This window comes from Eulemur rufifrons, chromosome 17 (assembly GCF_041146395.1).
Source record: "Eulemur rufifrons isolate Redbay chromosome 17, OSU_ERuf_1, whole genome shotgun sequence".
Classification (NCBI taxonomy): domain Eukaryota; kingdom Metazoa; phylum Chordata; class Mammalia; order Primates; family Lemuridae; genus Eulemur; species Eulemur rufifrons.
Window position 1 is genome coordinate 64,548,051 of NC_090999.1, and position 15,992 is coordinate 64,564,042.

Here is a 15,992-nt window from a genome sequence, read left to right on the forward strand (position 1 = left end):
AGGCAGCAGAGCGAGACTCTGTCTCAAAAAAAAAAAATAAATAAATAAATAAAATCAGTAACTCTTCATTTTTGGTGCATGTTGTAAGAGATAGCTAAGTAATCTTTTGGCTCACTGGTAATCAGCCAAATATTAGCTAGACAACTCCCACTATGGGAGATACCAAATGCGTTGGCGCTGTTTAGAAAACTTAAATTAAAATCAGTTTTTAAGGAAAAAACTTAACTTATGGATCCCTCTATGTAGCCCTAGGTATAGTACCCATTGCTTTAAATGGATCTTATTTGATGGAGGAACTCCGAAATCAACAGTATCATAAATTTAATGTCGTTACTATAATCAGATCTTTTATTTTTACTCCTATTTTTTCTCTTCCCTTTATAATCACTGCCATGGATAACAGCATCTGGCCTTAATGTTTTTAGTCATCGGATTAAAGCCTGTAAATTGGCACTGAATGCAAATATAAAGAAGGTTACTGTCAACGTTAGTAAGCATTTGCCTGACTGCTATTGTTAGTCCCACCCATGGGATACTCCAGAAGTAAATTTCTAGAAGTCAGTATGACAAGATGGGGAAAATTATGATTACTTACTTTTCCCCATTTGGATTACTATAAAATCTTATAGATATATAATCTTGTAGATTAACATAGATATGTAAAGACTCTTAGTTACCATAATACTAACCAGTGAATAGAGTTTATAAATAACAGATGCTTACTATTAATAGTTCCAAGCTTGACGCTAAGAACTTTACAAATGTTACGAATATTTAATTTTTCAAAACAATTCTATCAGCTTCATATCATCACGGAAACCAAGGCTTTGAAAGATTCAATAACTTTCACAAGATGACCAAATTACAAGGGATTTGTACTTGTCTGTCTGATTCTAAAGCCTGTCCTCTTTACCACTTCCATGTACTTGTAAGAGTTACCGTGTTTCAAGAGACTTTTAGTCGTTTCAGGAAGAAAGTTATAATAGTATCTGCTAGCAGCATGAATATATGTTAAAAGAATGGGAAACAGTGTGCCTGGGTGCTTTAAAAAAAAAAAAAGGCTGACTTAATGATCTATAGACCATCTGAGCCAGAATTCCTTTATCAATATCATGTAATTCTATACCTGAAGACTAATTTTAAGATAGCAGGACTCTATGTACATATTTAAATTCATCAGGGACCCTTAAAAATCTTTGCAGTAACACAAATCACTTAGCTCTTGGTGACAAACCTATGAGAAGGCTGACATTTTCATACAGAAACAGCTGGGTGTGTTTATAGCTGAAGTGTGATATACCCCTGTTGCCCTCTGGGATTCTTACATTACCAGATGAAAAATGTGTACCTTTTTGACAATCAGGTACACAGAAAGCAATAAAAAGCCTTTTATATCCATTAATTCCTTCTTAATTTAATCTCCATGCCCAATCCATTTACAAAACGCTCCAGGCTATCCACTAGATACCTGTTTGCACACTGAAAAGGAGTGAAACTAAATTCTCCTGGGTTTAACTACCACCCTTTTAATCAGAAACCTTAAGACGGTGACTAAACAAGTACAGTATAATGTTCTAGTGTATCAATGGGGTTCAAATTGTAAGACAAGGAATGCCTAACAATCCAATTTTTAATGGGATACTTATCTTTTTCTATATTCATCAAAGTTCCCACGAATTTAGCAAAATACTACTGCTGCCCATCTGACAATATTTCGTTGTTGTTTACTGGTGATTTTGTTATTGTGAAAGTATCTGATGAAGTGCAGTCAAAGTAAAACATCACCTTACCATTCAGTGCTCAATTTCCTTGCTTTCAACAATTGGCCTTCGATCCAGTTGGGCTTTTGCTGCTCGATGCTCTGCGTGACCTTTCGGATCACTTGATTAGGGCTACTCGCCCAGTCTCCCATGACGCTTTCCAAACACACACGCATTAAACCGAGTTTTTCTTTACTCCATCTGTCAAGGGAGGCACCTGTTAAAAGTTCCACGGTGTTTCCATCCTCAAATATCCGACATATAATTACAATCAAGTTCCAGACAAGCAGGCCAGCTTTCTTCAATTCAACAAAGTTTTTTGACATTTTTCTCTCAGACAGAAAAAAGAAGTATTTAATTGGGGGAGGCAAACATGCAATCACCGTAGGTAACTTGCTGATTACAATAGATAATGCCTGAGCAGCAAGCCTTGTGAAGCCTGGGGAAGAAAAGAAAGAAAAGGTATGATTAATATTAGCATTTGCGTGCCATCACTGTGCGGTTTTGTGTTGTGTGGGGATGTCTAATTTTTGTGGAGAAAATTGTTGTGAAGAGTTAAGTGCTTGACATATTCCAACAGAACTCTGCCGGAGTCTCCTGCAGCACTATTCTAAAATTCCCCAAATCACCAATCTGGGTTTTTTTTTTTTTCCCTTCCATAAATGAAGGTTAGAAAATTCAGAATTATAATTTATGTTTTTATCTTTTAAGATGGCAGCTCTGAAGGATCCAGATGGCCTCCTGACTGACAAATGCACAGGCACCCCCTGCGGGGCCTCTTAGTAGCCTTTGATCCTCCTGATTCCCCCTGAAGCCTTTCTCCTCCTCCCTTGGAATCCATGACAGAATCATCCCAGCTCTTCCTAGGACTGGCTACTTTTCTTCTAGTTCTTAGCCTAAGGGTCACTTCCTCAGAGAGCCTTTCCTCACCATCCCATCTACACTAGTCCCTTCACGCCCTTCCTGTCACAGCTCCAAGTCCCTCTCTGTCAGGGGATCCAGATTTTGTTGACTTTGTTATAGCACTTCCCATCACCTACTGATTATCTCCTTTATCTGTTCATTATCTGTCACCCTCCCATAGAATATAAGCTTCGTGAGGGCATTTCTGTATCCCCCACACTTACTACCTCATATGTAACAGTTCAATACTTGTTGAGTAAATGAGTCAATGAATTGTTCCGTGGTTACCTCTATTACTACTCTTTGCTCCTTTGTGTCCCATGCTAGTTCCACTTTCTACTAACACCTCTTAAATGTGGGTATTTGCTAAGAAGTCCTTGGCCTTTAGGCTGATGATTCTACATGTTCTCCCTTGCTGCTATTTCTCTGAAAAAATGTATTGATTCTCCTTCTCTACATCCGGGTTTCTCAACTTCAGCACTATTGCCATTTGGGCTGGAAAATTCTATGTTGTGAGGAGCTGTCCTGTGCACTGTAGGATGTTTAGTAGCATCTCTGACCTCGACTCACTAGATGCCAAGAGCATTCCCCTCAGTTGTAACAACTAAAAATGTCAGGCATTGCCAAATGTCCCTGGGAGCAAAATTATCTGTGGTTGAGAACCACTCAAGTGGTTCAAGAATCTTAAGTCTTGGTTGCAGTCCTACAACTCCAGCCCCCTATTGGGCATTCCACTTCTCTGTCCTTGTCACCATTAACTCAATATAACTAAAACCAAATTCACTGTCTTCCAAAATGGCTTGGTACTCCTTCCTTCCGCTCTCCCTCCCTCCCTTTCTTCTTTTCTTCCTCCCTTTCTTTTAAATGTTCCTATTGATCCTTCATACCCACCCAGTGATCGGCATGGATAAATCTTCCTACTGCCTCATCTCTGACATACAGTTTCTCTTTGCTGGGACCAACCTAGGTTACTGCCCTAGTTCAAGCCGTTCCTCATAAATGGTACCTGGACTATCCAAGTATTCCCCTAACTCATCTCCCTGCTCCAGGCTATGTCTAGTCCCTCCCCTATACTGTACAACCAAATTCATATGCTGTGAATTTTATTATCCAATTTCTCTGCTACAGTTGTTTTAGCTACTTTCCACTGTTACGAGATCAGCCTCTTGAGCCTTGCTGGCAAAACACTCCACAGTCCAGCATCAGCCTATTTCTATGAACCTTTTCTTTAAGACTTTCCACATGCTTTATCCTCTTTGTTTTTAGGCTTCTGAATATCTCATTACTCCCAGTGGAATGTCCCCTCTTGTCATGGTTCACCCATATTCTTTAACTCTTAGTTCAAAGTCCTCTCCCCTGTTAATGAATTTATTTGAATACGTTATCTATATGACCATTTTGGTAGTTAGGTCCACAATGGGCAATGTTGTGTCATCTTTTGTAGTATCACCTATTATCATTTGTATTATGTTATCTGTACTTCATGAGTTGTCTTTACAGCTAGACTAAAAGCTTAAAAGCATGGGAAAAAAATCTCTTAGTTCCTTTAGTATTCCATAAAGCCAGTGTTTTAATCCATGATATACATAATTAAATTTGAGCATTGAAACTGAATGAGAAGCCAGAAGAAGATAGCTCAAGTAAAACATTCTTTATTGTTTTTACTGAACAAAAATAATAACAAAACAGTGTGAACATTTTTCCAAGATACATGTAACATTTAAAGAAGTCATTCTGCTCCAAAAAAAGTACAAAGCTCTTGGAAAATATGTCTAATCTAGTGATTCTTTTGATATTCATGACAATGTAAGAACCAAATTTAAAAATTAATTGGAGCAATCTTTATAAGTTTGTAAAAATTGGGTCCAACACATATTTGAATAATCTCATAAGACTCTTAAATAAGATAATAAATGGGAAAGTACCTACCTAGTTGAGTACCTGGTAGAAAATAGTTCCTTAATAAATGTTTTCCTTTTATTCAAATAAATATGCTTAGGTGAGACTTAAAATATAGATAAAGCAAATTAAGAAACTCCCTTGTGACCCTTATTCTTTGTGTTCTTAAATTATTTTAAATGTCTTATAATTCTTTATGAGTTTGTGAATCATACTCCCTATTATGTCAGCTATTTGACCTAAAAGATTATGTCTTATATTCCCTCTATCCTAAAGAGGGTTTAACCACACATGCTAAGCAAATATTTGACAATGTAAGTAGATATTAGGTAAAGATTACCAATTTTCTCCTTCACACCTGCACTCTATTGATATTTTATAAACTCTGAGGACTCCAGGTACTCAAATCCCTAACTACTTCATTAAAACTTAAGGCAAATTCCAATCAGAACCTTTAGGCTGATGACAAATTAATAAATCCATTCTACTAATCACAAGGACTCTGAATCTATGATGATATTAACAATACACCAGGGAAGGATCTTTTAAGACTGCCACACACTCATTTTTCTGTCTTTGTTTAAATACATTGACTTCTAAGCTATATATATGTATTAAAAATATGTTGTAAGAGCCATCCCAATTTCATAGCTGAAGTGTGAAAAAGATTGTTTTAGGATGAATGCAATATGCTATGTATATTTATATATTTATCATGTCTTCCTTTCTATATATGGACTACTATAATAACATTTGTGGTTTATAAAATGTAAAAAGGAAATTTAAAATAAATGAGGTAAAAAATGTCTTAAAATTAATTTTTAAAATTTTATGAATGCTAAAAAGTATCAATAACAATTTGTTGAATGAGGATCATGTGATTTTATATGCTTTAATATTTTTTAAAAAATAATAAATGGGCTTAACCCTTCACAATACAAAGGTCAGGTTCTAAGTTCAGTTTGTTTCAATTCCAGAGTTTAATGGCTGTCACAGGTTAAAGAGGCACTACACAAACACACATAGATCCACATGGAACGAGTATATCATCAGCTGTGCTTACAAAATCACAGCATTTATTTTTCAGTCTTAACTGCCAAATAGGCAAAGACTGTTGTTGAAATTTGACTAATAAATATCCATCATCCAGGATATCAATTAGTTGTTTGTGTAAACAAATTCAAAAATATTTTATTTTCATATTTTTAAGAAAAGAGTCCAAGAATAACTGAAACTCTTCATTTGGAATATTTTAAATCATGTTAGAAAATTCTATTTCTAAGTTTTTAAGTGTACAGATACAATGTTTTTATAGGTGATACTGGTTTATTAAAAAAAAACTAATATCTTTGGTTTTTATAAAGTTAACTATATTAATGACTTCTGAAAGCACTTTGTGTATTTCTGCCATCCATTTCTTTCTCAACAATCTGCAGGTGAACAACAGCATGGATACAGTTTCTTACAGTGCTTCCTCTGTTTCTTCTCTCCAGAATCCATTGTTTCCATTAAAACAATTACTCCAATAGTTTTCCCATAAAGCATTCTATTCATTAAAAAAGCACTTTACTGTTGAGAAAATATCTTCTCAGGTATATCTTTCATTTAATTGTTGTCAAAGAAACAGAACAAAATAAAACAACTAATTCTTCGTGTATTTGCTCTTTGAAACATAATGGAGCAAGTACCTAAAATCTGAGTGAGCTATGTCAGAACCATCTGAACTTTTATGCAACTGTAGGGTAAATCTTCTGTACTGTATAATTTATTCTAATATTTATTTCTTTAAATCTTCAGTGTTTTTATGTATTTGCTGACAAAAAAATAAAGAAATGCATTTTAGTTTGTTACCATAGTGGCTTCCATGCTCTGTCATTTATACTATGTCAGGAAGGACAAATATTCTCTAAGGTAGTAATTTTGCAAAGAACATGACTATATATCACTTGACTTAAAACACTGTTGGAAAAATTATAGAGGTTTGGCTTCATGTTTTGGATGCTTCATTTTGATATCTTTTGCTAATCAAGATGACTCTAAACTATTTTTAGCTAATATCTCAAGGCACAATAGTCACTTAGGGGGGATTCACACTTAACAAAATGAATGAGAAGCCATATTTCAAATGTTTTCCCACACATTTTTTTTAACTAAATCTGATCAGGTCATCATTGTTTTATCTTATAATATGATTGAGAAAGATTACATATTAAGAATAGGAATAAATGTGAGCCTTTTCACTTTGTCATTGTTTGCTCTTCATTGTATTTCCAGTATTACTTTTAAACTGAAATTGATTTGTTGATTTACAGGAATATGTTAAAGGCCTTTTTAAAAAATATATTCAGATGACCTGACACCCCTTCATGGCTGCCTGTACTTTGTACTTCTACTCCTAGTGAGAATTTCATGAAAAATATTATTTAGTAAGGAAAACCTTAACAAAGTATCTCTACAGTACAGGCATTCTTGGAACCAGTGGCTGTTTGAAATGGAATGGAGGATTCCAAAATGCTTGTAGAAAGCAAAACTGCTTGTGAATAGAATGACCTGAAAGTCACAAGTAACACAGTGTTACTTTTACATGGCATGATATGTTAACTTACAGACCATGCCTCCTGAATTTCTCAAAATGTATGAAATATTCAAAAGCTAGGACAAAGGAGAGATGGCAACAACTCTTAGACAAGGAAGAACTTACGTAATGAAAAGGTGACATTTTCCAATTTCAATTAAATGACTTTACTAGATTCAAAGGGAGTTTAATAGGGCTTGGACAGAATTAAAGCGTTACTATGAAAGGTCACAGATAGATAATTGATTTGAGTTTGTAATATAAGGTCGCTGGATAAGAGCCACATTATTTAGGATCTCCTCGGAGAAGAATGAAAGAGAAAGGCTAGTCCCTTCATTGACTTTAGTGAGTTCAGCTGGAGTATTTTAGTGTTGAAAGTTTCCTTAGAGTTAGTGAAAAAATATTCTTCTTTAAGAATGAATACGAAAGGGAAAGTTTTATTTTGAAAAACCAAAAGAAGATTTATGAATACGAATAGGTAATATACATTCAAAGGAAAACTGAAAATATCTAGGTAGGAAGAAACTAAGAAGAGAGGACTTGATTAATAAAATAAATGAATAATGCAGGTAACTGATGGTTCTTAAATACACTTAGTAGATACACTGCCCTGAATAGGAGCAATGCACTCAATTCAGAACCCTAGGGATTGAGGAAAAAATACCCTGTCAGAAAAATACATGTAGTTACCAAACTGGGTGTTACTTTTGACCTAAAACCTACACAAGCAGGTGTTTTAACAAGAGAAAAGAAAGTAATAATTTGTGGTTGCAGGGGGAAAACTTAAAAGAAAGAATAATTAAACAGGATATCAGAGCAATCTTCCTGAGACTATGAATTTTAGATTACTTGATAGGTTTAAAGGAAATTAGTCAAAATCATGTGACTAATCCGTGAATACTAACATGAACACAAAATGCCACAGAAAATTCTAAACTGATAGTTAAATAAAGACGACTATGTGAATAATTTTCATTTTTAGTTTCCTTGATCATGTGGCTCATAGTAAAAAATATTAAGGGTCCTAAAGAATATTTGGTGGAAGGAAGATTAATATAGTTCACCAATCTTATAATTTTTAGGATTTTACTTGATGGTATTAGCCTAGAAAATTGTTTCTTTTGGGGTGTTTTCTTAAAGAAAAACAAGTGTACTTACCTTTGCTTGATTCTTTCCTTTTGCTTTCTTTTGGAATATAATTCCATTCTTTTGGAATGCTCTCAAGCAAACAATCAGGAACACTGTGCTTGTGTAGGTTTGTCTCGCAGTTTCTCCCACAGGTCAGCACAGACACTATCTGCTGTACGATGTCCTTGACGGCGTCGGTCAGTGCCAACCTCAAGCATCGGATGAACTCGGGCTCAGACCTCGTGCACCTTGAGACTTTAAAATCAGATGGCATATTATGGTTAGCAAAATCTTGAAATCAGTTGTGCCTTGTTCAACTGGAAATTCAGTTTTACAATAATCTAGTTTAAAGCTATAGGAAAGGAAAGGAAAGTTGCTTTTCACCAAGAAATCATATAATTGATAATCAGCCCATAAAACATTTGGGGAAAAATGTTTCTTTTTCTTATTAGTAATATGAGGAATGGCAATCAAAATAACAGTAAATAATAGTATTTACTGGTAGTTTTGGACTCTGCTGGTGGGAACATGAATTGTGTGAACTTCTTAGGTGAAAACATTGCAATAATATCAAAAGCTTTAACATTTTATTTATCTGTTGACTCATTCTTTTCTGTAGGATTTAATCCTAAAAAAATTATGAATATGCAAAAAATATAAGGAAAACTTAGAAGCAATCTAAATGTCCAATAATAGGTGACTTGTTTAATTAGCTCTGGTATATCTGTCTATACAATAAAGCCATATATTTACAGTAAAAAAAAGTTAGAAAAGAGTATATTAGTTTTATGAAAAAATACATATCTACGCACATATAAAATAATTAAAAGATGTACTCTAGGATGTCAATGGTGATTATCAACGACTGACGGGAAGTTGGGTAATTTTTTTCTTTCCTTCTTTTTTCTTCCTTCTCTCTTTCTTTTTTTCCTTCTTTTTTTTAACTTACTTTCTTCCCTCCTGCTATCCTGCCTCCCTGTTGTCTTTCTGATTATATTATTACCTACAATGAATGTGTATTATTAGGTATGTGATAAATGCAATAAAAGGGTTTTATTGTTTTTTTTAATATGACAAGAAAGTCCTGGGACCATCACTTGAATCAACACAGGAAAACACCTATGTGCTTTTTCCCTCATCAAATTCCCAGGTGATATTTCTCAAATGACTCATTCCTCTAACAATGATTTACTGTTAAAACAGCCCTGGTAAAGAAGATCTTGGTGATATCAAATATTAAAAGTCGTATTTTTTAACACAGCACCACCATCAGTTAGGCAAATTGTTGCTCTTTATGGGAATGGTAGAGGATATGGTTGTCTGTTTTTTTGATGATATTTCAAAACTTGAATTTCTTGAAAGGCACAAAAAAGCCTTTTTCTTGTATCAGCAATTAATATGCATTTTTGGCTGAACTCTGGAGCTATGGGTTAAATATATCTCAGTTACCTGAAAATTCTAAGAAGCCAGATAATGCTCTGTTTCTTTGTGTTAAAATGGTATGTTTATTCCTTTTAAAATAAAATCAAGAAATTGAAATGATAGAGAAAATAAAAATCTACCTCAAAGGATTATTTAAAAATTAAATGAATTAATTTATGAAAGTATTTGCAACAGTAACTGGTACATAGTAGACACTATGTAAGTATTAGCTGTTATTATTATTACCTAAGGTAAGAGTTTTTTAGAAAAATTCCAATGTTACAGTGTAGGATTGGCCAATATTCATTTGATTCAGGAGCCTAAAACATCTTGAGCACTAGATACTATAGGAAGGATTAAGCAATATCCACAGATGTCTATGGTATGGATAGGATACAGACAGAGAAGGAAGAAAATGAGAAAGGGGAGATAGTAAGTGAAGGTACAAATGGTCAAGCAGTGCAGTGTTAGAATCATAACAAGAGTTTCTTTTATCAGCCAAATGTTAGAGTGGGTCCCTAGATTGCCAAAACACATAGCAAAGAAAGAATACAACGGTACAATGGTAGCCCTAAAGTCTAGCTGCTATAAGCCCAAAATATTAATTCTTGATTATCAGCACAAAGGAGAGAATCAAGAGAAAGGATCATTCAAAATGATAGTAATTTTTATCATTGATTTTTCTGTCATATACAACTTATTTCAGTTTTTCATATTAAATTAACTGAAATGAAAGATACATAAAATTCAGGTTAAATCATATAATTTAAAAAAGAATCCATGTACCATTACCTAATTAATTTTCTAATATTTCAAATCAACATGAAAAATATGGAAACTTTAATCTAGGAAGGGTCCCAGTGTCCTCATTTACAGAATGGTGAGTGGAGAGGACAAGGCGGACTGGACAAGATGATATTTATGGTCTTGGTTAATTTGCACCTTCCATGACTCTATTTAAGGCTCCTAAGAAGAAAACAACTGATATTTCATAACCAAGTTTATACAAAGTTGATAAGAGCTGTGATTCTACACATTTCTTTTATAACACAGTAATCAGGAGCCCTTAGAAAGAGGGTGAATTATGATCCTAAGTCAAGAATGAGCTTTAGGTCTCCAGCAGCAACTCTAAGAATGATACAAACAAGTTTATATATATTTGCATCTTGGTTAAGATACTAATTGTTTATCCTTTTTACCAGTATAATCTTTTGAAGTTTGATAATAACAGTTGTGGCAGGACTTAAAAAAATTCATTACTTTTATTTTTAAATTTCTATAATTTAGAAGAATCAGAACAAAGACAATTTAGTGGGAGTTTTTCAGGCTATCTTTAAGAAAGCTATTATATCCAATAAAGAATAACCTAACTGGGCTTTATAAAAGCAATGGAAATTACATCTGAATGTGTTTCTACGTAAAAAAGTTTTGGTTTAAATAACTGTTCTATTAATACATTGAATAATCAGGAGTCAATGGAAATAAGGTTTTCCAATAAATTATAAATAACTGGGGAGTCAAAAGTAAAAAAATTCTTCTAGAATTCTTATGATTTTATGCCTTAGCTTTAAATCTGTTATCCATGGTGAGTTGATTATTGTGAGAGGTGAGAGGTACAGATCCTGTTTCAATCTTGTGGCTATCCAATTTTCTCATCACCATTTATTGAATAGGGATTCTTTTCCCCAGTGTATGTTTTGGTCTGCTTTGTCAAAGATTAGATGGCTATATGAGGATGGTTTTGTATCTGGGTTCTCAGTTCTGTTCCATTAGTCTATGTCTGTTAAAAAGCTTCTGCACTGCCAAGGAAACAATCATTAGAGCAAACAGACAACCTACAGAATGGGAGAAAATATTTGCATGCTATACATACAATAAAGGGCTGATAACTAGAATCTATAAAGAACTCAAGAAAATCAGCAAGAAAAAAAAATCAAACAACTCTATTAAAAATTGTACAAAAGACATGAACAGAAACTTTTCAAAAGAAGGTAGACTAATGGCCAAGAAACATGAGAAAATGCTCAAGAACTCTAATCATCAGGGAAATGCAAATCAGAACCACAATGAGATATCACTTATTTCCAGTGAAAATGGCTTTTATCAAAAAGTCCCAAAACAAAAAATTTGGGTGTGGATGCAGAGGGATAGGAGAATTGACTGCAAAAGGGAAGAAAGAACCTCTGGAGATGATGGAAATGTTCTACATCTTTATTGGGATGGTTGTCATACAGGTTTTTATGTTGCTCAAACATACTGAACTCTTCACTTAAAAATGAGTGGACTTTATTATATGTATATTATACCTCAATAAATTTTTTTAAAGTTTTTTTAAGTGGATTACAAATAAAAAGACTAGATGGATGACTAAATATTAGGTTGGTATAAAAGTAATTGCAGTTTTAGCATTGTTGAAATTTGCCATTTGATATTGGAATACATTCTTATAAAGCATAGATTTTTAAGCCACAGGAACAAACAAACATATTTCTCATTGCCAAAAATGTGTTGATTGTAATGGTTCCTATTTTGATTAATAAAGATGTGTTTGAGCCTAGTTATAATGATTTAAAATTCAAAGTCCAGAACTGCAATTACTTTTGCACCAACCTAATATTATAAAAGGCTTAGAAATGGTTACAATGTAGAACAATCTTCCAACTTTTGAAAGTTTACATTTTAAATCTATCCACATTATTCTGCAGGTATTTTATGTAGGTTATAGAGAAAAATCACTGTGCCCAATGTAAAGGTAAACCACTGTAAACTAATTTTAGCAACAATAAACCAATGCAGCACATATATGCATTCTCAAGAGCTCTTCTTTAAAGCCCTTTATGAGGCTGAGGAGGATGAGTAGAGAACCAAAGTGGAAACTTTGGATCTCAACGTTTCATTGGGTAATTGTGCTAAGTCGTTGAAAACTTTCTTCCCAAAGGCAGTGAGAGTTAATAAAACTGATTCAGAAAACAAAAGTAAGCCCAATGCCCTATCAAGAATCCAAGTGTACGATACTTGTTGGGGTATATTACTATTAATATAATATTAAATGGGGCACTTTTGAGAATATCTTCCTCATTTATAAGCCTGTTTTGGGATTGTCTTAAAGACCAGCTGAGGTAATTTATGCTTTGATGTTTTCATTTACCCAGCTGAAGACTGTTGGATCTACTTTGAAGACATGAGCCTGCAATGATCGTTACCAAGTCTATTTCTCATAGGGTACATTGGCCTTTGAAACGCCCACGTTAGATCCCTAACTTAATTATTTTTGGTATTTCTATCTTTTGTAGTGATCTTTTTTAATGAGTATTTTCATTCTCGTTTTCCCACAAGACTAAATTTTCTCAAAAAATTTAGCCTAATAGAAAAAATAAATAAATAAATGAAGAGAAATAACATGGCCCATGAGTCAGGAGATCTGATTTCTTGTTCTGTGTGCAACTTAATTGGTGGACAATCTTAGCAAGTCTCCTAACATCTCCAGCCTTGGTTTACTCAGCAATAACATGAGGATACTGACTATTTCATCTTTGCCTATCTATCTAAAATGATAAGACTGTGATATTTTATGCATAGGCTATATACTAAGATCATTAACAGTGATTCAGCAGGAGGAAACTATACCAGTGAGGTTTATAAATAATGTACTCCTCTTGATTTGGGATAGGTTAATTATATTTACTGAAGCATAATTCTATAGTGGTAAAATGCAAATATTGTGGGATTATGATTATGTGTTTCAGCTATATTTCTTTTAAGCATATTATATTTTCAAGTTAAATAAAAGTCATTTGTTATGAATTAATACATTGTATTTTCTTATCAGGGCTTTTTAAATAACCATGATTGCTAACAGAAGAAAAAAAAAAAAACTTTTGGAAAGAGCTAAATGGGAGAGAAAAGACAAAGGTAAAGACTCTCATGACCACTGCAGGTCTCAGATTCCAGAGAATATTTGAGATCCAGACAATAACTGTTAATGTTTATGGAGAAACCACTAGTACAAAGGCCAACTCATTTGAAGTTCTGCCCCTTTGAGCCTCCCACATAATTCAGGCTCTATGCATATGCATAATACCTGTTTTTAGAGACTCTTTTGACCTTGTGGAGAAGGGTTTGCTCCAGGTATACAGGAAGAGAGGACAAATTAGGAGGAGCAAACAACTATTCTACTTTCTCTTGCCAGCAGCCCATTGATATCTTCTAGGTTATTTTCAGTACAGTTTTGTGCTGAATGGTTCAAGAACTTAAGCATTGAAGGATAAATAGCGGTTGGAGCCTGAGTGTCGCTGATTCTTTGTAATCTTATGAGAGAATACTGCTCTTTCTTCCCCAGAAACAACTTACAATTGCAGAGAGTGGCGGGGCTTTCGAAGTTTTTTTTCTTTGAATTCAATAAAGACTATATCAGAAGCATAGGCAGCTTCTAATTTAGTCTTTTTATCTATAAATCTGTCCCTCCTTTGGGAAAACAGGGAGCAATGAGGGAATGCATGGAAACTAGGAGATAACATTTTAAATGAAGATAATTATTACAGAAACTTTAAGTAATAGTTTTAGATTTTTGAAATCATTACATAAAGTTATCTATTGCTATTTTGCAGGGATAATGACCAAGAGAAGATGAAACATAATGACTTTAAAACAGCTAAATTGATATTCAAATAATATCTAGAGGATAGTCAAAAAATCCAGAAGGAAAGAAACCATGATTTTGAGCCATATAGATCTTTTCTATGGAGCCTAGGAAATATTTTATGAAAATGCTGCTCCCATAGCAGTGTACAAGAAAGTTTATAAGGTGAAAGCTAAATGGAAATGATGGAAATGATGTAAATGACTAATGGAAAAATAGGATAATGATAATAATTATTGTCTAAGTTCTCATCCTTTGTTTTCCTAAGACATTAAGTTTAGGGACATAAAGGCAGGATATAAAGGATAAAACAATGTAAGAATCTTTACACTGGCCTGAAGATGGGACAATCCATCAAAACCTCCTGTTCAAATATACAACCTGCACTGTCTTTAACATCCTCTGTAGGTGAAGGCAGAGGCAAATACAAATGGGGAAAACATATTACCCCCCAAGGAATAAAAGGACATGCTTGCCGTATACAGAGAGGCACTATGATCATGATAATAAATGCATATATATTTGAAGAAAATCGACCAATAGTTTTGTCCGTCAATTTGTTGAATAAATGCACCCAAGCGTAGCAAAATACTTTTCACATTTTGCCAACGTTTTATATGCTAACTAGCAAAACATAATCTGTGCTAAATATTAAATTAAATTTTTTATGATAGAACATTCCCTAATAATTAATGTAAAAAAAAGCAAATCCTTTCTCCTCAACCTCCTCCTCACCTTGTCCCAAAGTATATTCAATTTGACAGGAACTAATCGCTCGTAATTCCCTTCAGAAGCTTTTATACTGAAAGAATGTCAGGTAAACTTTTACAAACAACAAATTCAGCAAAACTGATAGCAATAAAAATTCTAAAATATCTTTAAAGGCATATTTAAGTATCTATAAAATACATCTTTTACAAATAGTAACTTTCTCATACCTGGAATGTTATATAAAAAGTCCCATAAGTTTTCTTCTTCCACGTAGCTCACAAAAATATTTCCAAATATTTGTGGAAAAAAATTGCAATGGGACAGTACTTTAAAGATGGCTTCCATCAAGCTGGTTCCTTGGTTCAGATTATTTTCTGTATCAGAAACTTGTTCTTGAAAGGTATGTTCTCGAAAAGAATCAAGATTTAGTAAGGTAAGTATCAGTGAATGTGATTAAATTCTTATCACTTACCCCACCATAACATTATGAAAATGTATTTGATTAATATTTGCATAATAAAAGAAATACCACAGTCTTTCAGATCAATGGTCCATCTAACTCAATATTGTTTCTGAGATACCTGTGGATATTTATGGGGAAAAAAAAATGTGAGAAGGACCACAATGATATTCCTTCAAAGGGCAATGCTAGTTTCCTTGTATGTCAGAATTCTTCTTTCTCTTAAGGAAAATGTTTTTGTTTCTTTTTCACATTTAAAAATCATACACATTCATTCTAAAAATTGTAAAACAAAATCCAGACAACCAAGCAAACTAAAATTATGCCATAGGAAAATTCACATTTATAGTGTTCTCAGAATTATGCTATCAATTTTATAAATAAATTGATGAATGTTTCTTAAAACCATAGACCTTGTCATTTCAGAGGAAGAGGTTTATCAGTTGGTTCCCTGATAAAATCATATAAGGAATTCCACAAAAATGGGGCCATTTC

At 33.6% G+C, this 15,992-nt stretch overlaps 1 protein-coding gene across 3 annotated transcripts in view; it reads right to left on the bottom strand.

Annotated features, from left to right (window-relative positions):
* Positions 1–15,992, bottom strand: part of KIAA0825 (KIAA0825 ortholog) — a 368,374-nt gene that overhangs the window by 189,052 nt on the left and 163,330 nt on the right. For 2 of the 3 annotated variants that reach the window (XM_069492481.1, XM_069492482.1), the window contains 3 exons: positions 15,265–15,444; positions 8,296–8,520; positions 1,791–2,199 (listed from right to left, as the gene is read on the bottom strand). In XM_069492481.1, the coding sequence (XP_069348582.1) occupies positions 1,791–2,199; positions 8,296–8,520; positions 15,265–15,444 (814 nt within the window). The remainder of the gene's footprint in view (positions 1–1,790; positions 2,200–8,295; positions 8,521–15,264; positions 15,445–15,992) is intronic. The other variant, XM_069492483.1, reaches the window with a different exon arrangement.